We start from the raw sequence: 25495 nt of genomic DNA, 5'->3' as shown, positions 1-25495 counted from the left end.
TGTAATTGCACTTTCAGTTAACGGCAGGGTCATGGAGGTGGGTCATGAACAACATAGCAATGGGCCAGAGGAACCAGATGAGATGTCAGAATGAGAATGACAAAAAATGTGGGCAGCATAAACAATAGAAATCAATAAATACCAGAGGGCTGAGCCAAACAGCTTATCTGAAAGTCTTTAAAATATGTAGCAATCAAAAAACCTGCAGGAGGTATACAAACAAAGAAAGGCAGTTGGACAGAAATTAGGAGGTCCAGAGGAGATGGGAGAAAAGGGGATGGATATGGCAGTAAAAGCAAGGCTTTAATACTTAGGAAGCTTGCTCTAACACCTAAATGACCCTAAACTGGAAGCTTATGATAATGATCAAAAACATAACCAGGGTATGAGGAATAAGCATGACTGAATCCTAGTATCAGATTTTGGGCACTGAGAGGGGCACTACCACCTCCTGTCATAGACCCTTCATTACAGACCCAAGGTCTTGGTAGGGCGAATGAACCTCTTGAAATTTGAATATGCAGATCTAAACATGAAGGGCAAACATTTCAAATGGGCGGCACTGAAAAAGCTTTCCAACTGAGTCAAGAGATCTAAGATTGTATCTTGGCACTGTTTGGCTTTGAGTAAATCATTTAATCTTTCAGAGCCTCAATTTCTTTAACAATAAAAATGGAGATAACACATACACCACCCATCTCATAGTTTTGTTGTAAGGAGAGCACTTTGGACATCATAGTGATTACCAACCATTGAATTTACTGGGCAGGGAATCAAATGGGGGGGAAGGGGAAAGGGAGGATAAAGGGTTGAGTGAAGTGAATTGAGTATAATTGTAGGGAAATGGGAGATATAACAAGGAATTTGTATTCAAAAAGAAGTCGTGGATGCCTCTTATCTCAGCTAAGTTGGAAGGTCACCTTATCCAGAATGGTGAATGGAGTAGGATCAGGAGCAGTTGAGGATTGGGGGAGATAGGGAATGAGAAGAGAGGTATCTAACAGTTCTGTGCTTAGTTGTATCACAGGTGAGAGAGGACAGCATGGATGAGTGAGAGAGACCTGCCTCTGGCAGAATGCAGGACTTCTAAGTGTCAGATCTAATAATGGCCTTTTCTCCGTCCTGATTCTCTAATTCCTCGCTGCAGTTGACAGTGTTGATACCCCCAGTCCCAGATACTCTTTTCTATGTTTCCTTTTCACTTCTGGCCCCTTGCTTTCCACCTTCTTCCTCAGCCTGATCCAGCAACCTGAATCCCAGACAGCTCCTGTAGGGTAGGCAGGACTGATCCTATAAGGGAGGCTATTTGGCTGCCTTACTGTTCAACACAAGGGAATTAGAGTCTGTAGAAAGCCTTCCTGACCTGGTGGCTTTGGGGGTGAAGGGGAAAGTAGCATTTGATTAGAGTTAATGCCCGTGTTTTACTTTGGAGAACACACTTGTAAAGTTATTTTGATTTCATTTTATGGTTCACAGGTGCCTCAATACATTTCAACCCAGAAATCTGAATTACTAGTGGCCTGGGTTTGGCCTGGGCCAAAATATTTTGTGTAGTTAATGATTAAATTCATTTTTAAGTGGAAGGATGTTGTGACAGATAGGGAGTCTTGGTTAATGGGATGGCCAGGTAGAAGATTTTGGCTTTCTGAAGCAAAAGCATTGTCTGAGGGAAATCCTTTCAGTAGGATAAGGGGAATGCTCTCATTCATCCTGTGGGATTGACCTGATTAAACATGCTTGAGGATTTTAATGGGATAACAAAAATATTCTCTGGCTTTTATTAATAGTTATTAGGCAATTGGGCAGCTAGGTGGTGTAATGAATAGAGTATGATGCCTGGAGTCAGGAAGACCTGAATTCACATCCAGCCTTAGGCACTAACTGTGTGACCCTAGGCAAGTCACCGTTTGCCTCAATTGCCCAATTGCTCTCATCTGTAAAATGAGCTGGAGAAGGAAATGGCAAACCATTCCAGTAGTTTTGCCAAGAAAACCTCACAGTCAGACATGACTGAACAACAACAAACAACAAAATCAGGCAATTAAAGGGAGAGTTAAATAAGCTTTTAATCTTTAAAACATTGGACCTTGAGGGCAGAGGAGTGGTCAATGGACCCTCAAAAAAAGTGCTCATGGAAGGAGGGACTAATGTTACAGGTGGGGTGCGTGATCACTACCCTAGAGATTTCTCTGGAGAATGTATTAAACCCTGCCAAGATTAGGTTTATAAGGGAGAAGCCTAGCAGAAGGAAAAATAATAAGGGAGAACTAGACCTCACATTGAGCTATCTTATCCTGTTACTACTCCCTTGTTACTTCCCAAGGAGTGTCTTTCTCTGGAGGCAGAGGATTGAGGGACAATGAGTAAGCAATGGCTAATAAGAGTGTAAGCCAATGGAGACAGTTCAAATTTTTTATCAGGTGCAGAGCTCCATTGGCTGGGAGAGTTACAGCTCTTATATTCAACTGAATCAGTGGAAAGCTCTAGATGGAGATTACCCTTTATCCTTTTCTAGGTGGATAAAATGGAGAGTTCTGGACACTTCAGCTCTATAAATAAGAATTTTCAAAAGAAATGGATCTGGTGGACTGGATTTATGTTTCCTTCCTGGGAATATATAAGGAATCCCAGGACTCCTTATTCCTTATTACTAGCTTGCTTTAGATCCTGCCTTTTGGGGGCAATCTCACCTGAATTGGGTCAGAGTTTAACTATGGGCCTTCCCCAGCCTGGATCATTCACCACTTAACATGCCTGGGCAAATCAATTGGTGAAATTTGAGTGAGAGAAACTGTCTATATAAATAGGTGCTATGAACATGATTCAAGGAGGCATGTCACCACTGCCATTTTAGATAGGCAAATGATGATGATACCCATTCCCATAAGGAAATTTAGATCTGGCTTTTGAAGCATGGGATCACCAAGACTGATTCATGGTTAATACATGGTGGTGTTAGTAAAATTCCATCAGAAGATTTAGATCCAGGGTAGTATTACTTGCCAGTATTAGGATATCCTCACCCACTCAGGACAACCCTTCCTGATTATTCAGTCACTCATTTTTTTATAAATTCAGAGGACTGTTAGAATTAGTCTCCCTAGAGCAATGATTCCCAACGTTTTCTGTTCCTTTCAACAACAAAAAAGAAATGTGAGCCTCCCAGGGATTGAATACAACACTTAGAATATTCTCTTAGATTTATTTACCTGCTTAAAATAACTAAGTAGATAACTCTTGCCCCCAAAAGCTCCAAATAACTATAAAATTTTATTCTACCTCCATGTATATAAATATATATAAAATACAAAATTATCAAGTTCTGATTAGAAAATAGTTACAAGTATTTTACAGGAGACATTCTGTAAGAATTAAAAGAAATAATTCAGCAAGACCTCATTTATTGTTGCAAGATTTCACATTAAATTTATTTCACAAATATTGTTGAATGTAAATGTTTTAATGAAATAAGTTATAACTTGGGAAGATATTATAATAACCACATATGAACTTAACTTTGATAACAAACTTTTTTATTTGAACAAAGGTTTGCAATACTAGGCTCAACACCAGACAGTCTTATTAAATCTGGTTTCACATCTACTTTATTTATTTTGACTTAAAACAAAAATAAAGTGAAAATGCTTGTTCATGCAACATGTGATGGAAAATGGTAGAATTTTAAAAATTCTTGATGAAAAGATAGAAATTCACCATTTTTAGCCACCTACACAACCAGTTAAACTAGCTGATATAAAATATTTGCTTTTCTACTGGCTAATGACAAGCACTATATTGAATAGTAAATGCACTTAAAGTTCAGTTGCACATATGGTTTTGTTTTTAATAATATTTATATAGAAACTAACCTTTGTAAGGAAAGAACCTCTTCAGAAATGTCATTCTTCTCTTTAACAACTGGCACGTCAGATACACTACTAAAATTGACTAATATTTGAAAACCCACCAGATGGAATATAGGAAAAGTGAAATGTAACAGGCATTTATTAAGCACTTACTCTGTGCCAGGCACTTAAATATTATCTCATTTGATTCTTATAACAACTTTGTTGGGTAGGTGCTATTATTATTACTGTTTTACAGTTGAGGAAACTAAGGCAGATGAAGGTTAAGTGACATGCCTAGGATCATGCACCTTGTAAATGTCTGAGGTCGTATGAACTCAAGTCTTTGTTCCTGACTCCAGGCCCAATGCTCTATCCACTGTGCCATCTAGCTGCTTCTGACGTAGTAACATAGAAGATAAGCTTAAGCCATAAAACAGCCTTAATACTGAAATGGGAGGCAATATTAGGTTTGTTTCTGTAGAACATTTTGTGATGGTTTCCATTTAGTTTGTAATGTACATACCCAACAATCATAGTCTTCAAACATCCTGACATATGTGCTATAAGAAAGCAAACATTTGTAATATCTTGGATCATATAATTATACAACTAATGAGGTATGATTACAGAATCACAGGGTAACATGGAAGCTACTTTGGTATATATACAAAATGCAAATGAGAGTCTGCCCAGGCATCTGACCATCCACTAAGAATCAGCTTGTGTTTGAACGTCCGAAGTGTTTTGGAAACAATTTGATGAAAGGTTGAGAAACTGCAAGAAGAGAGTGTGCTTAGAAGCAGTCAGTTCAATGTAATTCCTACATGAATACCAAATTCATTGTGTACATGATCATAACAATTTTGAATTGCTGCAGAAACAAACCTGTAATTCTTTAAACACACAACACAAATGGGCAGTTATTTACTGCTTTAAGGTGCCATTAAAGAATTTGTAGTGTGAATTCCTTGGACCTTCATCACAAACTCCCAAGGATTTCACAGAACACTAAATGGGAATCATTGCCCTAGGGCAAGGGCTGAAGTTTCCCCACCACTTGAGCTGTGGGAGCCTGAGTCACTCTAGCTTGGAAAGGGGGGAAAGCACCACATATATAAAAGGGACCACTCAACATATCCATAAAGGTATACCTGTTACTGTTTAAGAGGAAAAGACAACTGAAGGAAGGAATACCTTTGAAGAGATAGGTGGGAGACCCCCTGTTTGGGTCTCCTTTGTAGTAACCAATCAGGGGAGTAGATGAATAGACAAATGTAGGAAAATTGTCTTTCAAGGTCCTTTGCCACGTAAGATTAGGCCACTTCTTTTCCTTAAAAGGCATTAAAAGTGTCCTTGAAATTTAAAGGCTTAGAGCATTGACATAGTTTCATGGTTGCCCAAATACAAAAAAACCAAGGCATGAGGAGCTCTAGCTGCTTCCTTGGACTTGACCAGTGAATCCACCATAGGCAACACAGAAGCAGAGAACTGCTGCTGAATTAAATCAAGGCTATATCTTCACAAAATATTATTTCCCTTCTGAATGTCTTTCCCCTGCTATAGATAAGTTTCCTTTAGTTAATTATTAGATCTCCTACAAGTGTTTCACTTTATTACAATGAGGTTACATTGGCTAAGTCAGGTCAGGTCTACCACTGCATGAACATTATGAGTTCTTAGAAGTTGCTACCTGTGTGGATTTGTATTATGTTAGCTTCTATACTGATTGTTGTGGGTAAGGGTAAATAGGAGCTTGTGGAATTGACCATTCCATATTTTATTATGGAATATGACCATTCCATAATTATTACATTATTGCTATTATCCCTCCTCTACTCCAATTACTGACCTCCTTGGCTTCAAGTCCCAACTAAAGTCCCAGTTTTTAATAGAAGCCTTCCCCCAAATCCTTTAGTGTCTTCTATTACTTATTTCCTATTTGTCATATATATAACTTGCTGCATATATATTTGTTTACATGTCATCTCCCCCATTAGATTATAAGTTCCTTAAGTGTAGGGACTGTCTTTTGTCTTATTTTGTATTCCCAGTACCTGGCACATAGTAGGTACTCAACGAATGTTTATTGATTGCTTCCCCAATAGAATAAAAAGGAAGCCCAGAGACATATTAGAATATTTGGCTTTTGGAGAACCCATATTCCTCACCTATTTATTATTTTGATGTCCCTCATTAAGTAATTCATAAGACTGTCTATTTTGAGTGGGAACTGGAACAGGCTTTATAAACTGGTCTGCCAGGCGGTATTATCCTGTGCAGCCTTGTTAGAGGCCTCTGTCCAAAAGGACCAGACTGAGTGGAGAGCCTTTGATCGGCACCCTGAAGTTTTCATTCACTATACCACTTGTGAAAAAATAGTTCATTGCCTGTTATTGGGTTCTAGTTAATACTGAATGGATGATGCAACCCTTCATCTATAGCTTCTTCTTAGGTGATATAATATGGTTCCTCTAACAAGATTGATAGGGCACAAGAAAGTTTCCGTTGTCAAATGGAAATGATACATCTAAGATTATGCTCACCCAGGTTGTAATATTGCTAGAGGTTGAGACATCTAGGCCCAGCTCCAATGTTTTCCCTCCTCTACTAGGCCCAGAGGGCCCCTACCTATGTGAACCTAGCTCTTGAGGAACATTGTTTTGCTTGGCTCTGCCTTTCATGAGAGGTAGACACAGATGGACCTTGGCCATTAGTGAAATAACCAGGGACACTTGAGGGGTAGGATACCTGGAAAGCCTTCCAAGGGAGGCAAGCTATGAGCTGCAAGGACATGTGAAAAAGCCTTGATGAATGGAGCAGTCAAGATTTTTTATTAGTACTGTTTCCTTATAGGTAGTTATAAATTTGACTGAATGGTCTAAAGCCTGGAGGTAATGGAATTGGACAGTTGGGGGTCAGAACCAGTGAAGGAATTTTTCAGATGTCTTTTAGTACATAGTTTTTGTAAGGCATAGTGCCCATCAGTGACTAGGTGCAAAACAACAGGGAGAATGGGAACCATATGCCTTCCCCACTTTAACCTTCTGCAAAACTGTATAATCAAGTTGATGATCTCATAAGAATGGCAGATTGAAGACTGGATCCATAGATCTAGATATGGGAGCTATGATCCTATACTGTGGTGGGTTCAAGGCCAGATGATCTTCCTTAATTAAGGATTACACAATTCAGTGACATTCTTTGTATTAATCAGAATATAGTTCTTAACCTGCATCAGACCAGCAAAGTGATCACATTGGCTCATTTCCTGTATCTCAGGGCAAGTTGATACAAATTCAGCATATGGGATTATACTCCTAGGCAAGTGTGATACTATGTCAATCACAATCAAAGCCTTTATAGAACATATCCTTCCTTATGGTCCTGTCCCTTATACCATCACTTCTGATCAAAATACTCATGTTACTGAGGGGGTCTTGGGCCCATTGCCACCTCATTGACTAGGTTTTACTTCTCCCATACTACTGTCAGCCAGCTATTATTTACTATTGATTGGTAGAATGGACTTTTAAAACAAGAGCTTCTTTATAACATCCCTGATTATCAGGGCTGGGTATCCTATCTCCTTGAGATGTGTCTTTGATAAATCAGTGCTACCCTAAAAAAGTAGGATGGCTTTCCTTCCTAGTAGTTTCTTAGGTCCAGCCTTCAGAAACTTATCTGATCAGGATGACTACTTTTGAACATAGTCCTAAGTGGCTGTCTCCAGACTTCTTTCTTTATTCCATCCTTACATACAGCCACATGGAGGTTGCTGTCCCATTAGAAGGTTTTTTTTGTGGCCCAGGGAATAAATCAGTTCCCTTTTAATTGTCAGGTTTCCTTTCCCTGTGATGATTCAGACAGTTCCTTCTAGAAAGGACTTGGGCAACCAAGGGTGGAATTTGTGGGAGGTGCCTTGTTCTTTAATAGTAAGGGAAGGTACAACTGTCTTTTTATAATCATTATGGTGGGTAATGATTCTACTACCAACTCAGGTTCCATGAGTTGTATGTGAGCCATCTATGACCTTTTAGCTAACTTGATACAGGTGCCCTAGACCTGCAGTGGGGACCATTGATGGTACTGGAGGTATTGTCATCCATGCTGTGGACTCATGTTCTTAGCATTACTCCTAGCACCAGGATTTCATGTTAGAAGACCTATTATGAACTGAAATTACCCTCCTGTCCTTAAAGATTATTATTTATTTTGTTCCATGCTTTTATTATTTACAGTTCTGTAATATTATTTGTATTAGGTTCCTCCTCCAATGCTACTTATGCTAGGGTTGTTTTGTTATTTCAGTGCTGAAAGTTAAAAATTTGTGGAACTTTGCTACCAAGAGGTGAAATGTATTGAGAAGGATATTCTTTTTGTAATTCTATATCTGATCTAACCTTGCTGTGTACAGGATATGGATAGCAAGTATGATGGGGAGTGGGGGAGGGGACGGCTATTGCTAGGGAGGAATGGTCAGCATGCCGTGACTGCAGTGCTTAGGGCAGGAATATATGTCTAACTCTTCCTCATCCTCCACATGCTTTTATCCCTTCTCTCTTCCCTTCCTTTTCCCTTTCTCTTGGGACCCAGCTAGGGCCCAGGGATCCAGTGCCATGTTCTGGGTGTTCACTTAAAGGATTAGAGGAAGCTTCCTTGATGCCTGAAGTATAAAAGGTCAAGCTTAAGGGAAATTGAGATCAGAAGTTGTTTTTTTTTTAAATTTAATTACTATTAGTTTACAACATTTAGTTCTATAAGTTTTTGAGTTCCAAATTTTCTCCCGCACCTTCTTCTTCCTCTTCTTCCCCTTCTTTCCCTCAATGGCAGCATGCAATACGATATAGGTTCCACATATACCTTCACATTAAATATTAGTCAAGTTGTAAAGAAGAATTATAACCAATGGAATGAATAATGAGGAAGAAGAAACAAAACAAAAAAGAGAGAGAACAAGTAGTTTGCTTCAATCTGCATTCAGACTTCATAATTCTTTCTCTGGATGTGAATAGCTTTTTCCATCATGAGTCCTTTGGAGTTGTCTTATAACCTTGCATTGCTGAGGACAGCCCAGTCGATCAAAGTTAGTCATCACAGATACAATGTGTCTGTAATTGTGTACAATGTTCTCCTGGTTCTGCTCTCCTTACTCAGCATCAGTTTATATAGGTTTCTCCAGGCTATGAAGTCCATCTGCTCCTCATTTCTTTTAGCACAATAGTATTCCATTACATTCATATACCACAGCTTGTTTAGCCATTCCCCAATTGATGGGCATCCCCTTGATTTCGAATTCTTTGCCACCACAAAAAGAGCTGCTATAAATATTTTTGTACATACAGGACCTTTTCCCACTTGGATGATCTCTTTGAGATACAGCCTGGATTTTTGCTGTATGCACATTTTTATGGCCCTTTGGGCATAGTTCCAAATTGCTGTCCAGAATGGTTAGATCAGTTCACAACTCCACCAACAATGCAATAGTGTTCCAATTTTCCCACATCTTCTCCAAAATTTATAATTTTCCTGTTTTGTCATCTTAACCAATCGAGGTCAGAAGTTTTACTGGTGCTTCTGCTGCCTTCTGAAGAATGTTTTCTTGATCTAGAATGGCCAGTCGTTATTAGAATTCATATCCTTGAACTTTGGAGGTTTTATTCTTTTAGTCTCTTTTTAATGAAGTTCTCTCCAGGAACATCACTCCTGATACACTTCCCTGGAAGCTTGATCTACCTCTGGACTTCACACATTAGAAATACATTCCTCCCCTGAGGCCTCTTTATCTGATTGGCTGGTTCCTTCCAGAATCTGTACTTTAAGGAGTGTGTCCAAGCCAACTATTCCTCTTCAGGCTACACTGTCTTCCATGCCCCTGAAATGGGTACTTTCACCCTACTCCCTCCAAAAAATACATGCCAGTATTTCATTCTGTGAATCTCCCACTTTTGCAAAGGAGGGGAGGGGGAAGTATATTCTCAAATCTCTTCTTTGAGGCCTACTTGTTCTTTGTAATTCAACATTCAGTTTTGATTGTTTTGTGCTTGTTGTTCTATTTACATTGTTGTAAATATTCTGTGCGTTATTTTCTTGGTTCAACTTACTTCACTCAACATCAGTTTGTATAAATTTTTCCATGTTTCTCTGTATTCAGTTTACTCATCATTTCTTATGGTATAGTAATAATCCATTATATTCATGTATCATGGTTTGTTTAGCTATTCCCTGGGTGATGGGTATTTACTTTATCTTCAGTGCTCTGCTATAAGTGCTGTAAGTGCTGCTCAAAAATATCCTGTATATGAGAACTTTATGCCAGTCATTAAAACTGAATATTCCTCCAGCTATTTAAGCTTTTGTTATTTTCCTGAGAAACATTTTGGAATTGACTCTATACAAGTATTTTTTTAAAAATACAAGTGCTTTGGTAGTTTAATCTCCACATATTTTTTTCATGTTTTAATTATTTAGAATAGGGGAGTGGAGTCAAGATGGCAGAGTAGAAACAGGACTTCCTCAGGGCTCCAGATTCCACCTCCCCCAATTCATGTCAAAGGGGACTCTGAACAAATTTTAGAGCTACAGAACCCACAAAATAACACAGAGAACCTAACTTCCTGCTGAGGACAGCCAGGCAGGCCAGCAGAAAGTGGCCAGCTCAGTGCTCTGGGAGCCGACCCCAGCCCTACAGGAGCTGGAGGTTTTAGCCACAGGGTGGGCCTGACCAGCCGCCAGCTGGAGGGACTTCAGATCACCAGCAGCTGTGGCAGTTTCCAGAATTATCAACCCCTAAATGCTCAGGACAAAGTGAGAGGTCAGTGCAGTATGAACTTTGGAATCCAGTAGTTCAGGAGTATAGTTGGACTTTACGCCTTGGAGAAAGAAGCGGCTGAGGCGCAGCGTCCATGGCAGCTTCAGCTGCTGGCCTGCAGATTATAGGGGGACCAAGAGACCAGTCTGAGGGGTAATCACTCTTGCTTTGACCTGCTTGGATCTGGATTGTAGTCTAGGGTAGAGGTCCTGGGGTGTGTGACCAGCTGGCCAGAGTGTGGGGAGGATTCAGAGAGAGCACCCAAATAATACCTTCAGCAGCTGAGAAAACCCCAGCCATTGAGATGAAGCTCCCCCATCTGGTGGCAGAGTCCTGCTCTGTGGCAAAAAGCCCAAAAGTCAAGTAATTGAGTGGCAACATGAGCAGGCAAAGGAAGCAAAGCAAACAGAGCAACCCAACTTTACACTCCTATTTTGGGGACAAAAAGGATCAAAGCATGGAACAGGAGGAAAACAGTGAAGTCAGAATTCCTGCACCAAAAGCTTCCAAGAAAAATATGAGCTGGTTACAGGCCATAGAGGACCTTAAGAAAGATTTTGAAAACCAAATAAGAGAAGTGGAGGAAAAATTGGGAAGAGAAATGAGAACAATGCAAGAAAATTATGAAATGAGAGTCAACAACCTGACTAAAGAAAATAACACCTTAAAAAATAGACTAACTCAAATGGCAAAAGAGGCTCAAAAAGGCAATGAGGAGAAGAAGGCCTTAAAAAGCTGAATTTGCCAGATGGAAAAAGAATCTCAAAAGCTCACTGAGGAAAATCATTCCTTCAGAATTAGATTGGAGCAAATGGAAACTACCGTGTTTCCCCGATAATAAGACCTATTGAGATTGCTACTGTAGTGAAGGTGATCCCCTGCGCTACACGCTACATTACAGTACCCTCTGTATGCACCGTCCCCCCCCGTGAAACGCACGCCGTGCTCAGAGCTGCATCCAATCAGAACTGCAGCAGTGAGCGCATCATCCTGTTCTTCCCCAGTGATTTGCTTATTGAATAAAGGTACATTTTTTGTTCACATTTACCTGTTTATTAAAATTGCTGTCAATGTTCATTAAAATAAGCCCTCCCCTGAAAATAAGCCCTCTGGTGTTTTTCTGTCCAAAAAAATGATAATACAGTGTCTTATTATCAGGGAAACACGGTAGTGAATTTATGAGAAATCAAGATACTATTAAACAGATCCAAACAAACGAAAAAAATAGAAGGCAATGTGAAATATCTCATTGGAAAAACCACTGACCTGGAAAATAGATCCAGGAGAGATAATTTAAAAATTATTGGACTATCTGAAAACTATGATCAAAAAAAGAACTTAGAAATCATCCTTAAAGAAATTCTCAAGGAAAATTGCCCTGATATTTTAGAACCAGAGGGCAAAATGGAGGTTGAAAGAATCTACCAATCACCTCCTGAAAAAGATCCCAAAAAGAAAATTCCTAGGAATATTATAGCCAGGTTCCGGAATTCCCAGATCAAGGACAAAATATTACAAGCAGCCAGGAAGAAACAATTTGAATATTGAAACACAATCAGGATAGCTCAAGATCTGGCAGCTTCTACACTGAGGGTTCGAAGGGCTTGAAATATGATATTCCAGAGGTCAAAGGACCTGGGATTAAAACCAAGAATCACCTACCCAGCAAAACTGAGTATCATGTTTCAGGGGAAAATATGGTCATTCAATGGAATAGAGGACTTTCAAGCATTCTTGATGAAAAAATACCAGAGTTGAAGAGAAAATTTGACATTCAGATACAAGAAGCAAGAGAAGCATGAGAAGGTAAACAGGGAAAAGAAATCATAAGGAACTTATCAAAGTTGAGCTATTTACATCCCTACATGGAAAAATGATAATTGTGACTTATGAAACTTTTCTCAGTATGAGAATAGTTGAAGGGAATAGAAATGTATATAAATATATATCTATATACATATATATGTCTATATAGGAGGGTATATGGGCATATGAATAGACCAATTTAGTAGGAAAGGATGATACTTAAAAGGTGAAATTAAGAGGTCAGAGAGGAATATAATGAGAGGAGATGGGGAGACACAGAATGGGGTAAACTATCTCATATAGAAGAAGCAAGGGAAAATGGTTGCAAAGGAGGGGAAGAACAGGAAGTCAAAAGGGAATGGGTCAACCTTATTCTCATTGAATTTGGCTTAGGAAGGGAGTGACATACACACTAAATAGGGTATCTCACCTTACAGGAGAGTAGGGGAAAGGGGATGAGAAGGAGGATGATGGAAGGGAGGGCAGGCTGGGGGGGAGGGAAGTTGGAAGCACTCACTTTTGAAAAGGGACAGGATCCAAGTAGAGAATAGAACAAGTGGGAAATGGGATAGGAGGGAGGGAAATATAGTCAGTCTTTTATAATATATCCACTGTAGAAATGTTTTGCATAGCTACACATGTACAACCTATACTGAATTGTTTATCTTCTCAGTAAGGGTGGGTAACAAAAGAGGAAGGGAATGAATCTGGAATTCAAAGTTTTAAAATCAAATATTTAATTATATATATATATATATATATATATATATATATATATATATACATACACACACTAATATTAATAGTATTTTACATGTAACTTGGAGATAAGATATACAGGCACTGGGATATAGAGATCCACCATGCCCTAGTGTAAACTCGGAGGGGGTATGGGAGAAGATATGGAAGAGAGCAGATTGGTGAAGGGGATATCCAGTGGGATCACTATTTTGGGGTGGTGAGTAGGGGAAAAATGGGGAGAAAATTTGTAACTCAAAATCTTATGTAAATAAGTAATGTAAACTATAAGTTAATAAAGCATTTGATAAAAATTTATTTAGAATAAGTTATTCCTTTCTACTATTGCCTTTTGGATTCTGTGATTATTATTATTTATTTTATTTTATTGCCTGCTACTTTGCCAAAGCTGCCGTGTTTCCCCGATAATAAGACCTATTCTGAAAATAAGCCCTCCCCCGAAAATAAGCCCTATTGAGATAGCTACTGTAGTGAAGGTGATCCCCTGCGCTACACGCTACATTACGGTACCCTCTGTATGCACCGTCCCCCCCCCCAGTGAAACGCACGCCGCGCTCCGAGCTGCATCCCAATCAGAGCTGCAGCAATGAGCGCGTTATCCTGTTCTTCCCCAGTGATTTGCTTTCTGGCGCCATTGAGAGCAGTGCCGCGGAGGAGAGCTGAGGCAGGACAACATAAAAACCCAGTATGTAAGCGGGAGTGAGGGGGCATGATGGAGGATAAAAAGGGCATGATGGAGGAAAAAAGAACTCAGGGGACATGATGGAATGAAAAGAAGGACTGATGGTCATAATTTTATTATTCTGTCTGTTTTGACCCCCAGACATGAGTACAAAAAGGAAGAGCTATACTGTTGAGTATAAGAAAGCAATTGTAGAGGAGTCACATGGCAAGAATCTTGCAGTTTTCTGTAAAGAAAAACTTTTGGATCTTCGAATGGTCAGAAAATGGAGAGCAGATTATAATAACCTCAATCAACAGGTGGATGAGGGAAAAGGGAAAAAGCGCAGGTCTGGATCAGGTCGGCAGCCCTTATATCCTGACTTGGAGATCCTCATTGGTGAATGGATTGCTGACAGGAGAGCAAAGGCCTTGGTTGTGCGCAGGGCTGATATTCAAGCATTTGCCCTTTCACTGGCAACAGAGTTTGAAATGGTCTCAGAAGGATTCAAAGCATCACAACACTGGTTGGACGGTTTCCTTCAACGGTATGAACTGTCCCTAAAAAGATCAACAACACTGTTTAAGCTGGAAGATGCTGAAGTTATTAAACGTGCACTTGCATTCAAGTCCTTTATTGATAGGATCGACATTTCCAAGTACCAAACCTGCAATATGATTGCTATGGATGAAACTGCAGTGTTTATGGGACAAGAATCTCAAACAACAATTCCTCACAGGGGTGCAACGTCAATCTACATTCCCACCACTGGCTATGAAAGTGCACGGGTCAGCTGTGTTTTGGCAATTCGTTTGGATGGAAAGAAAGCCACACCTCTAATCATCAGTAAGGGCAAGAAAGATAAGATTGAACGTGTATCTGGCATTTACGTTCTTGAAACCGAAAAAGCCTGGTGTACACAAGCCGTTATAAGAAAGTGGGTTGATTTAATGCTGCCACTTGTTATGCGAGGTAACCAAAGAGGTCTGATAGTCTGGGATTCAGCCAGCACTCACCGCGCTAAAGAAATGAAGAACTTCCTTGCAGAGAGAAGAATAGATCAAGTAATGATTCCTGCAGGAATGACTGCCTATCTCCAGACCCTTGATATTGCAATAAAGAAGCCATTCAAGGACCATTTGCGCATGGAAGTCAATGACTACATTGAAAATAGAATGGAAAGAAATCAGCGTGGAAACTTTGTGAAGCCCTGTCTGCAAGAAGTCGTGACTTGGGTGAAGAAGTCATGGGATAAAATTACTGACAGCTGTGTCGCCAAGGCACTACGAGCAGGTTACCTGGACAAGACATATTCATTTAAAGACAGCTATATTGCTGGACATGACAGATTGGGTCCACTTCTTCTGAAGGAAATGGAGGCGCAAGACATCCAGGACAGAATTCAGGGTATGGACACTTATGACGATGTTGTTGAAGAAGATGACATGATCATTATTGAATAAAGGTACATTTTTTTGTTCATATTTACCTGTTTATTAAAATTGCTGTCAATGTTCATTAAAATAAGCCCTCCCCTGAAAATAAGCTCTCTGGTGTTTTTCTGTCCAAAAAAATTAATAAGACAGTGTCTTATTATCGGGGAAACATGGTATTAATTGTCTCAGTTAGTACCTTTGTTGATTCCTTAGAATTTTCTAAGTAAACCATCCCCTTACCAGTAAATAGGGATAGTTTTATCTCTTCTTTGCCTATCTTTACGCTATTAATTTCCTTCTTTCATATTGGTGGTGCTAGCAGTTCTAGAATTATATCAGACAGTAGTGGGTAGAATGGGCATCCTTGCTTTACTCCTTTATTTATTGAGAAAATGTCTAATTATTTAGTAAGCTTGCTTTTGATTTTGGATGGATACTTTTTATGATATGAAAAAAAAGGTACCAGGGCAGCCAGTTGGTTCAGTGAGTAAGAGCACTGGTCCCAGAGTCAGGAGACCTAGGATCAAGTCCGGGCTCAGATATTTAGCACCCACCCAGAAATAACTGGCTGTGTAACCTTGAGCAAGTTACTTAACCTCAATTGCTTTAAAAAAAAAAGTACCTCCAAATTTATACTTTATAGGTAAGTTGTTATTGTTTTAGCATAAAAGAGTGTTATACTTGGTTAAAAGCATTTTCTCCATCTATTGAGAAAATCAGGTGGTCTTGTATGTTTTTATTTTTGTATAATTAATTATGTTGTTTTCCTAATGTTGAAGCATTCTTGCATCCATAGTATAAATCCATCTTTGTCATAATGAATGACACCCTTCCCCAGCCTCCCATGCTACTAGCAGCAAAGACAAAAACACAGGCTCTAAAACAAAACCCACCACTATACTCTGTTTCCCCCTCAACTTTTTCCAGTGGTGTGGAGATCCCACTTCTAGACTGCAGAAGTTTGCTTGAGCCTTTACACTTAGCTTAGCCACAGCCCGTCAGGAGCAAAAGCCTGCCAGGGGCTGCAACTCAGAAGCACCAGTACTGCAAAGCTCTATACTTCCTGTGTAGGACCAGAGAACTGAAAAACTGAGGGACAGGTCACGAGGACAGGACGCTATGCATATGGGAGACTGTGCAACACTCTACAAAGCCTGAGAGAAAGAGCACAGCACCCAGCTGGGGCCATTTCTGACTGCCGAAAAGGAGCAGAGTCCTAGCCTGGTGAACTATGAGTTTGCCCAGTGTAGCAGACACTTTGAGATCCATCCCTTTAGGAAATTGTTATCAGAGGAGAGGGCATCAAGGACTGAGTGATAAGGAAAATAAGGGAGGAAAAGATTGAAAGTACCAAAGATTTCAGGAAGAAGAAATCTCAAAAGATTTTGAACATAGATAAATCAACATGAAAAGCAGTAACAACAGAAGAAAATATGGTCCCTAGATCTAGTAAACAAGATCAGGAATCTATAAATAAATACTGCAAATAAAGCAAAATGATCCAATACTTGATGAGACAGGGAAATCTGTAGAATTTGAGGAGAATATGAAACCACAAAATGCTGTTCCTGAGTGGTTTAAAAGAGAAATGGGAATTGTGAGAGCAGAATTTTTGTCTTACACAGCAAAATTAATGAGCAGAATAGGAAAACTTGAATCTGCAATGGTAAGCCTAACCAATAATAATAATAATATAGAGAATAAAAACAAAAAATGCAAAAACATAGAAGGGAAAGACAACCTAGAAGAAGATAAGCAAAAAAGAATAACATTTAAAGAAACCATGCTCACTTTGCAAGCAAAACCTACATCTCGAAATCAGGGTACAGAGAGACAACCAAAAAGACTAATCCCATAACTAAAGGAAATAATAGAACTTCCTAGAAATTCTAAAGGTAGAAAATGAAATTCTAATTGAAAGAATTCACAGATCACCTCCAGGAAAAACCCAAGGCTGAAAACTCCAAGACACATAATGGTTAAATTTAACAATTCAATTCAGAAACAACAAGTTCTGCAAGTCATCAGGAGGAAGAGCTTCAAATCCAAAGAAAGAGACTTTTGAATAATGCAAGACTATTCAGCACCCACTAGAAAAAGGAGGAGGAAATGTTCTGGAGACCAAGGGAGGTCAGAATGCAGCCCAGGGTGACATATCCTGCAAACTGGAATTTAAACATATAGGACAAAAGATAGATGTTCAATAACAAAGAAGAGTTTAAAACAATTTTTAGAAAGAAAATCAGAACTGAAGAGATTATTTGCTTCTCAAACATCCCAATCAACAGAAGTACTGGAGTAAATAAATACAGACAGCAACAGAGTGACAGCAGAAAAAACTAGAAAGAGACTTCTTTATAAATGTACACAAGGAGACAGGAATGAAGGCAGAAATCTGGTAGAGTTATCAATGAAGAAGTGAATAGGGGGCTTTATGAACAGAATTTGGTGACACTCTACTTACACGTGAATCAGTGTTTCTTTTTTGGGACTACATTGCAACATGGAAGGCTACATAAAAGTAAGGAGGGGGAGCAGAGGTAAGAAAGGAGTGTGTAATGCACGAGGGTCAAATCAAGGGCTAGCAATGAGGGAAGGTGACCTGTGTGGTCTCAGAAAGAGAAAAGCCTTACAGGGGAATGGGTGAGGTGGAGGAGGGAAAAATTCAAAAGGGAGGGAAAAGAAGGAGGCCTTATTTTGGAAGTAGAAGTGGAAACATCCATTTTTTAGTGGTGGGGTTTGTTTTTGTTTTTGTTTTTTTGGTGAGGGAGAGACTTGCACATGGAAGAATGGAAGAGCATGGATATGGGGAGGAGATTTCCAGGTAAATGTAGAAAAATAAAAGTCAACAAGAGAGGGCATACATAAGTGGTGGGGGAAGGCCCCCACTATGGACAGTGTGCTCTCTGATACCTACAATAATTGGCATTATTCTGAGAGTGAGGCACAGTGGAAAAGAGGAGTCACAGGGTAAGCCCTACAAGGCAGTAGCAGAAAGCACCTAGAGGGGAAAGCCTAGAATGTATACCGTAGAAGATTTTGTTACATGAAGAATACAGAGAAAAGAAAAAGACCAGGTAATTACAGGGGTTATGAAACAAAGAATGAGTTTCTAGAGAAAGCAGAGAGGATAGATAATGAAAGGAGTAAGAGAACTCCTTTTTTAGAAAGGGGTGCAAAAAAAGAAATATTAAAAACTAATGAACAGGACTAGAGGAAAGGGAAGTCTTCTTGACTAAAAGAAAGAAAGAGGGGAATAAAATATAGAACCTGATCAAAGCAGAGAGAAAAATGAACTGATTTTTTTAAAAACCCTAAAAGGAAAAAGGTGACAAAAGGAAAGGCTCAAGGGTAAGAGGAAGAAAGACAGTAGAAACAATCCTTTAAAAAAAAAGATTAAAATAAAGTAACTGAAGGAACACAATATTGTGTTTACAGCAGAAGAGGAAAAAATCAAACTTGGGGGGGAAAACAATTTTAGAGATAAATGGAGGAAAATATAGATCTAGCTCTTATGACTTTAAATATGAGTGTATTAAACAATCCAATAAAACAAAAATGAATGGCAGACTGTATAAGAGTGATAGATTGGACAAAACCTTATACAATCAGTTGCTTATAAGAAAGACATTTAGAAAATAAAGGCAATCACAAAACTAGTTATGGGAGAAATTTACACTGCATTAAGTCAATTTAAAAAAGCAGGAGTTGCTATCATGTTATCAGATAAAGCAAAAAACCCCAGATATTCAAAAATAAAAAGAAATAAATAAACTATATTATGCTGAAAGGAACCATAGATAACAATAAACTTATATTCTCCAAATTCCTTAGTATACAAATTCATAAAGGAAACATTATTTGAGCTTCAAGAAGACTTACCCACACAGTAGCAATAGGAGATTTTGATATCCCTCTCTAAGTTTTGGATTAGTTTAACAGAAAGATAAGCAAAAGGGAAAATATGGAACTGAACAGATTTCTAAAGAAACTAAAGATAAAAGCCTATGCTTCCTTCTAAATGGGACAGCAAAAGAGTATACATATATTTCCGTACCACATGGAACTTTTAAAAAAAACAGACCATGCACTAGGGTACAGAAATATTGCAAACAAATATAAAAGGCAGAAATTATAGACTATAATGCAATAAAAATGGAAATTGGTTCAGGGACAAACAAAAGATACAGACCCAAATGGAGACTTGATGAAATCTTAAACAATGAGTTTAAACAAAGAACAAATCATAAAAACAATAATTATGTGAAAAATAATAATGATGAAATAACATACCAAAATTTCTGAGATGCAGCTAAAGTAGTCCTCAGAGGGGAAATTATAACATACATTAACAAAACAGGGGGGAAAAAGAAGAGGATGAATGAGTTGAATATGCATTTTTTAAAATTAGAAAATCAATGAATAAGCAAACCTAAAATAAGCACAATAGAGGAGATATTAACAATCAGAGGGGAAAGAGATCCATTAGAAACAAAAAAAAAAGCATAGAAATTATAGAACAAAAAACTGGTTCTTTAAAAAGATTCATAAAATTGATAAACCCATAACTTATAATTATATATATAATATTTATAATTATAAAATAATATTATTAGAAAAAAGCAGAAATTCAAATGAATAAAATAATAGATGAGCAAGGTGAAAAAACCAGAAGAAATAAAAAGAATAATCAGAACATAGTATGCAGTTAGGTGCTAACAAAACTTTATTAATTTGTTTACTTTTAGTTTACAAGATTCATTACCACAATTCCTTGAGTTTCAAATTTTCTCTCCTTGCCCCCCCGCCCCCCTCCATGGTGGCATACAATCAAGTATACTATCTGCAAATAATTTCACATTAGGTATTGGTCAGGTTATAAAGAAGGATTGTATCAGATGGAAAGAACAATGGGAAAGAGGAAACAAAACCAAACAAGAAAAAGAAAAAGAGCAGGTAGTTTGCTTCAGTCTGGGTTCAAACTCAGTTCTTTCTCTGGATGTAATCATCTCTCTCCATCATGAGTCTTTTGGGGTTAACTTACGACTCTGAATTGCTGAAAAGAGTCCAGTTTATCAAAGTTGGTCGTCACACATACATTGTGTTTGTAATTGTGTACAAATTCCTCCTGGCTCTACTCTTCTCACTCAGCATCAGTTCATATAAGCCTCTCCAGGTAAATATGAAGTCCATCTGCTCCTCGTTTCTTATTGCACAATAGTATTCCATAATATGCATATACCACAACTTGGTCAGCCATTTCCCAATTGATGGGCATCCCATTGATTTCCAGTTCTTTACCACCACAAAAAGAGATGCTATAAATATTTTTGTACATATGGGTCTTTTTTCCACTTCTATGGTCTCTTTGGGATACAACCCTAGAAGTGGTATTGCTGGGTATGAAATTTTTTATAGCCCTTTGGGCATAATTCCAGATTGCTCTCCAGAATGGTTGGATCAGTTCACAACTCCACCAGCAATGCATTAGCGTTCCAATTTGTCCACATCCTCTCCACCATTTGTCATTTTCCTGTTTTGTCATCTTAGCCAATCTGACTGGTGAGATATGGTACCTCACAGTTGTTTTGATTTGCATTTCTCTAATCAATAGTAATTTAGAGCATTTTTCATATGCTTATAAATATCTTTAATTTCTTCCTCTGAGAACTGCCTGTTCATATCCTTTGACCATTTATCAATTGGGGAATGACTTGTATTCTTATAGATTTGACTCAGTTCTCTGTATATTTTAGAAATGAGTCCTTTATCAGTGACATAGGTTGTAAAAATTCTTTCCCAATTTTCCACTTCCCTCCTAATCCTGGTTACATTTGCTTTGTTTGTTCAGAAGCTTTTTAATTTAATGTAATCAAAATTATCCATTTTGCATTTTATAATGCCCTCTAATTCTTTTTTGTTCATAAAGTCTTCCCCTCTCCACAAATCTGACAGGTAGACTATTCCTTGCTTTCCCAAATTACTTACAGTATCAGTCTTTATACCTAGATCATGTACCCATTTAGAGTTGATTTTGGTATATGGTGTTATAATGGTCTATCAGTTTCTGTCACAATATTCCAGTTTTCCCAGCAGTTTTTGTCAAATACTGAGTTCTTATCCCCAAAACTGGGGTCTTTGGGTTTATCAAACAGTAGATTACTGTAGTCATTGACTGCTGAGTCTCGTGTTCCCAATCTATTCCATTGATCCACTACTCTATTCGTCAGCCAGTACCAAGTAGTTTTGAGGACTGCTGCTTTATAGTTCAGATTAAAATCTGGTATAGCTAGTCTACCATCCCTAGCATTTCTTTTCATTAATTCCCTTGATATTCTGGACCTTTTGTTCTTCAAAATGAATTTTGTTACTATTTTTTTCTAGCTCTATAAGGTAGTTTTTTGGTAAACTGATTAGTATGGCACTAAATATATAATTTAATTTAGGTAATTGTCATTTTTATTATATTAGCTCGACCCAGCCATGAGCAATTGATGTCTTTCCAATTAGTTAGATCTGACTTTATTTGTGTGAAAAGTGTTTTGTAGTTGTGTTCATATAGGTCTTGGGTTTGTTTTGGCAGGTAGATGCCCAAATATTTTATAATGTCTACAGTAACTTTAAATGGGATTTCTCTTTCTATCTCTTGCTGTTGAATTTCATTAGAAATATACAGGAATGCTGAGGATTTATGTGGGTTTATTTTATATCCTGCAACTTTGACAAATTTATTTATTGTCTCAAGTAGTTTTTTACTTGATTCTCTAGGATTCTCTAAGTATATCATCTGCAAAGAGTGATAGCTTGGTCTCTTCTTTGCCTAATTTGATTCCTTTGATTTCTTTTTCTTCTCTAATTGCTACTGATAACATTTCTAGTACCAGATTGAATAAGAGGGGTTATAGTGGACATCCTTGTTTCACCCCTGATCTTATTGGAAATGCTTCTAGCTTCTCCCCGTTACATGTAATACTTGCTGATGGCTTTAAAGAGATGCTACCTATTATTTTAAGGAAGGCTCCATTTATTCCTATTCTTTCTAGTGTTTTTAATAGGAATGGATGTTGTATTTTGTCAAAAGCCTTTTCTTCATCTATTGAGATATTCATGTGGTTTTTGCTAGTTTTATTGTTGATATGATCAATTATACTGATGGTTTTCCTGATATTAAACCATCCTTTCATTCCTGGAATAAATCCTACCTGACCAAAGTGTGATAAGTTGCTGTAGTCTTTTTGCTAATATTTTATTTAAAATTTTTGCATCTATATTCATGAGGGAGATTGGTCTATAATTTTCTTTCTCTGTTTTATCTCTTCCTGATTTAGGTATCAGTACCATATTTGTGTCATAAAAAGAATTTGGTGGGACTCCTTCTTTGCTAATTTTCCCAAATAGTTTGTAGAGTATTGGAATCAATTGTTCTTTAAATGTTTGATAGAATTCACTAGTAAATCCATCTGGCCCTGGAGATTTTTTCCTAGGGAGTTCACTGATGACTTGTTTAATTTCTTTTTCTGAGATGGGGTTATTTAAGTATTTTACTTCCTCTTCAGTTAATTTGGGCAACTTATATTTTTGTAAATATTCATCCATTTCACTAAGATGTCAAATTTATTTGCATACAACTGGGCAAAATAGTTCCTAATTATTGTTTTAATTTCCTCTTCATTGATGGTAGGTTCGCCCTTTTCATTTTTGACACTCATAATTTAGTTTTCTATCTTTTTTTTATCATATTGACTAAGGGTCTATCAATTTTATTGATTTTTTCATAAAACCAACTCTTTATTAATTCAATAGTTTTCTTAATTTCAATTTTATTAATCTCTCCTTTGGTTTTCAGTATTTCTAATTTAGTATTTAATTGGGGATTTTCAATTTGTTTTTTTTTCTAGCTTTTTCAATTCCATGCCCAATTCATTGACCTCTCTTTTCTGTAATTTATTCATGTATGCCCTCAGGGATATAAAACTTTCCCTAAGAACTGTCTTTGCTGCATCCCACAAATTTTGGTATGCTGTCTCATTGCTGTCATTCTCTTCAATGAAGTTACTGATTGTTTCTATGATTTCTTGTTTGAGCCACTCATTCTTTAGGATTAAATTGTTTAGTTTCCAATTAGTTTTTAGTCTGTCTTTCCATGGCCCTTTATTGCATCATGATCTTAGAATGATGCATTTATTATTTCTGCCTTTCTGCACTGAATTATGAGGTTTTTATGTCCTAGTACATGGTCAATTTTTGTGTATGTGCCATGTACCAGTGAGAAGAAGGTATATTCCTTTTTATCCCCATTCAGTTTTCTCCAGAGATCTATCATACCTACCCTCTCTAAAGTTTTATTCACCTCCTTAACTTCTTTCTTGTTTATTCTGAGGTTGGATTTATCAAGTTCAGAGAGGGGGAGATTGAGGTCTCCCACTAGTATAGTTTTGCTATCTCTTTCTTCTTCTAATTCCCTTACCTTCTCCTCTAGGAATTTGGATACTATACCACTTGGTGCATATGTTAAGTAATGATATTGCTTCCTTCTCGATGGTGCCTTTTAAAAGCAGGATATAGTTTCCTTCTTTACCTCTTTTAATTAGATCACTTTTTGCTTTTGCTTTATCTGAAATAAGGAATGCCACCCCTGCTTTTTTTGACTTTAGCTGAGGCATGATATATTTTACTCCAGCCTTTTACCTTTACTCTGTGTGTATCCCTCTGTTTCAGATGGGTTTCTTGTAAACAGCATATTGTAGGATTATGATTTTTAATCCATTCTGCTATCCACCTCTCTTTTATGGGAGAGTTTATTCCATTCACATTCACAGTTATGATTATTATCTGTTTCTTTCCCTCCATCCTATTCCCTCCCCTGTTAATGCTTATATTTTTTCTCCCCTTCTCCCTTCCCCTCCTTAATAGTTTTCCTTTTGACCACCACCTCCCTCAGTATTCCCTTAGTCCCCCTCCCTTTTCCTCCCCTTCCTCCTTCTTCCCTCCCTACTAACCACCCCCCCTTTTGCAGCCTTTTCCCCCTCCTACTGCCTGTAGGATATTTTTATACTTAATGAAGTATGTTATTTCTTCTTCACACCAAGAGTGACAGGAACAAATCTCATTCTAAGCTCCTCTCCCTCCCCTCTTTCCCTCCATTATGATGTTTTTCGTCTCTTCTCCATAGAGTCCTATGCTAAACTGGTTGTGTTATTCCCTCCTTGCACCAGAACCAATGAGGGAAAAGCTCATATAATACTCATCTCTCTCCCTTCTTTTCCTCTGCTATATTGTTTTTATGCCTCTTTGTGTGGCATAATTTACCCTTTTCCATTTCATTCATTCCTCTTCCTCCATTGCAGTCCCTTTGTAGCCCTTAATAAGATTTATTTTAATCGTCATTTTGTGTATTTTATACTCATACCCTCTACTTGTCTATAAACAGTTCTGATTAAATAACAGGGTGTGTGTGTGTGTGTGTGTGTGTGTGTGTGTGTGTGTGTGTGTTGTGTGTTTTCCTTGTTTACCTTTCTATGTCACTCTTGCATCTTGTAAATGGAGGTTGAATTTTCCATTGAGCTCTGGCTTTTTCATCAGGAAGGTCTGGAAATTGGTTATATCATTGAATGACCATCTCTTTGCCTGAAACAATATGCTCAGTCTCGCTGGGTAGAAGATCCTTGGTTGTAACCCGAGCTCTTTTGCCTTGAGGAAAATTGTATTCCACTGCCTCTGATCTTTTGGTGTAGAGGCTGCCAAATCCTGTGCGATCCTCACTGTGGTTCCTTGATATTTGAATTGTTTCTTTCTGGCCACTTGAAGTATTTTCTCTTTTATCTGGTAGTTCTTGAGTTTGGTCACAATATTTCAAGGACTTTTCAGTTTGGGATCTCTTTCAGGAGGTGTCTCGTGGATTCTCTCGATTTCTATTTTACCCTCAGGTTCTAGTATCTCAGGGCAGTTTTCCTTAATGAGCTCTTGGAGAATGTTGTCCAGGCTCATTTTTTCATCATGATTTTCTGGTAGGCCTATGATTCTCAGATTATCTCTCCTGGATCTGTTTTCCAGGTCCGTTATTTTTCCATTGAGATATTTTACCTCTTTTTCTAATTTTTCATTCTTGTTTTGTTTGACTAATTCTTGGTTCCTCTTAGAGTTATTTGTTTCAATATGGTTGATTCTAGTTTTTAGC

At 38.0% G+C, this 25495-nt stretch overlaps 2 protein-coding genes across 6 annotated transcripts in view; both read left to right on the top strand.

Moving 5' to 3' along the window:
* The window catches only part of COPS6 (COP9 signalosome subunit 6), a 182919-nt gene that overhangs the window by 16929 nt on the left and 140495 nt on the right, over positions 1–25495 (top strand). The window lies entirely within an intron of this gene.
* Positions 1–25495, top strand: part of LOC138142237 (zinc finger and SCAN domain-containing protein 31-like) — a 58765-nt gene that overhangs the window by 18145 nt on the left and 15125 nt on the right. For 2 of the 3 annotated variants that reach the window (XM_069063291.1, XM_069063293.1), the window contains exon 4: positions 14045–15427. In XM_069063291.1, coding sequence (XP_068919392.1) covers positions 14045–15345 — 1301 coding nt within the window. In that variant the 3' untranslated portion in view covers positions 15346–15427. Of the gene's footprint in view, positions 1–14044; positions 15428–25495 lie in introns of those variants that run through there. The other variant, XM_069063292.1, reaches the window with a different exon arrangement.

This window comes from Petaurus breviceps, unplaced genomic scaffold (assembly GCF_028583685.1).
Source record: "Petaurus breviceps papuanus isolate PSGF00001 unplaced genomic scaffold, PetGlider_PUasm1.0 90537, whole genome shotgun sequence".
NCBI lineage: Eukaryota > Metazoa > Chordata > Mammalia > Diprotodontia > Petauridae > Petaurus > Petaurus breviceps.
The sequence above is the reverse complement of the archived record's forward strand: the minus strand, read 5'-3'. Positions and strand labels throughout refer to the sequence as shown.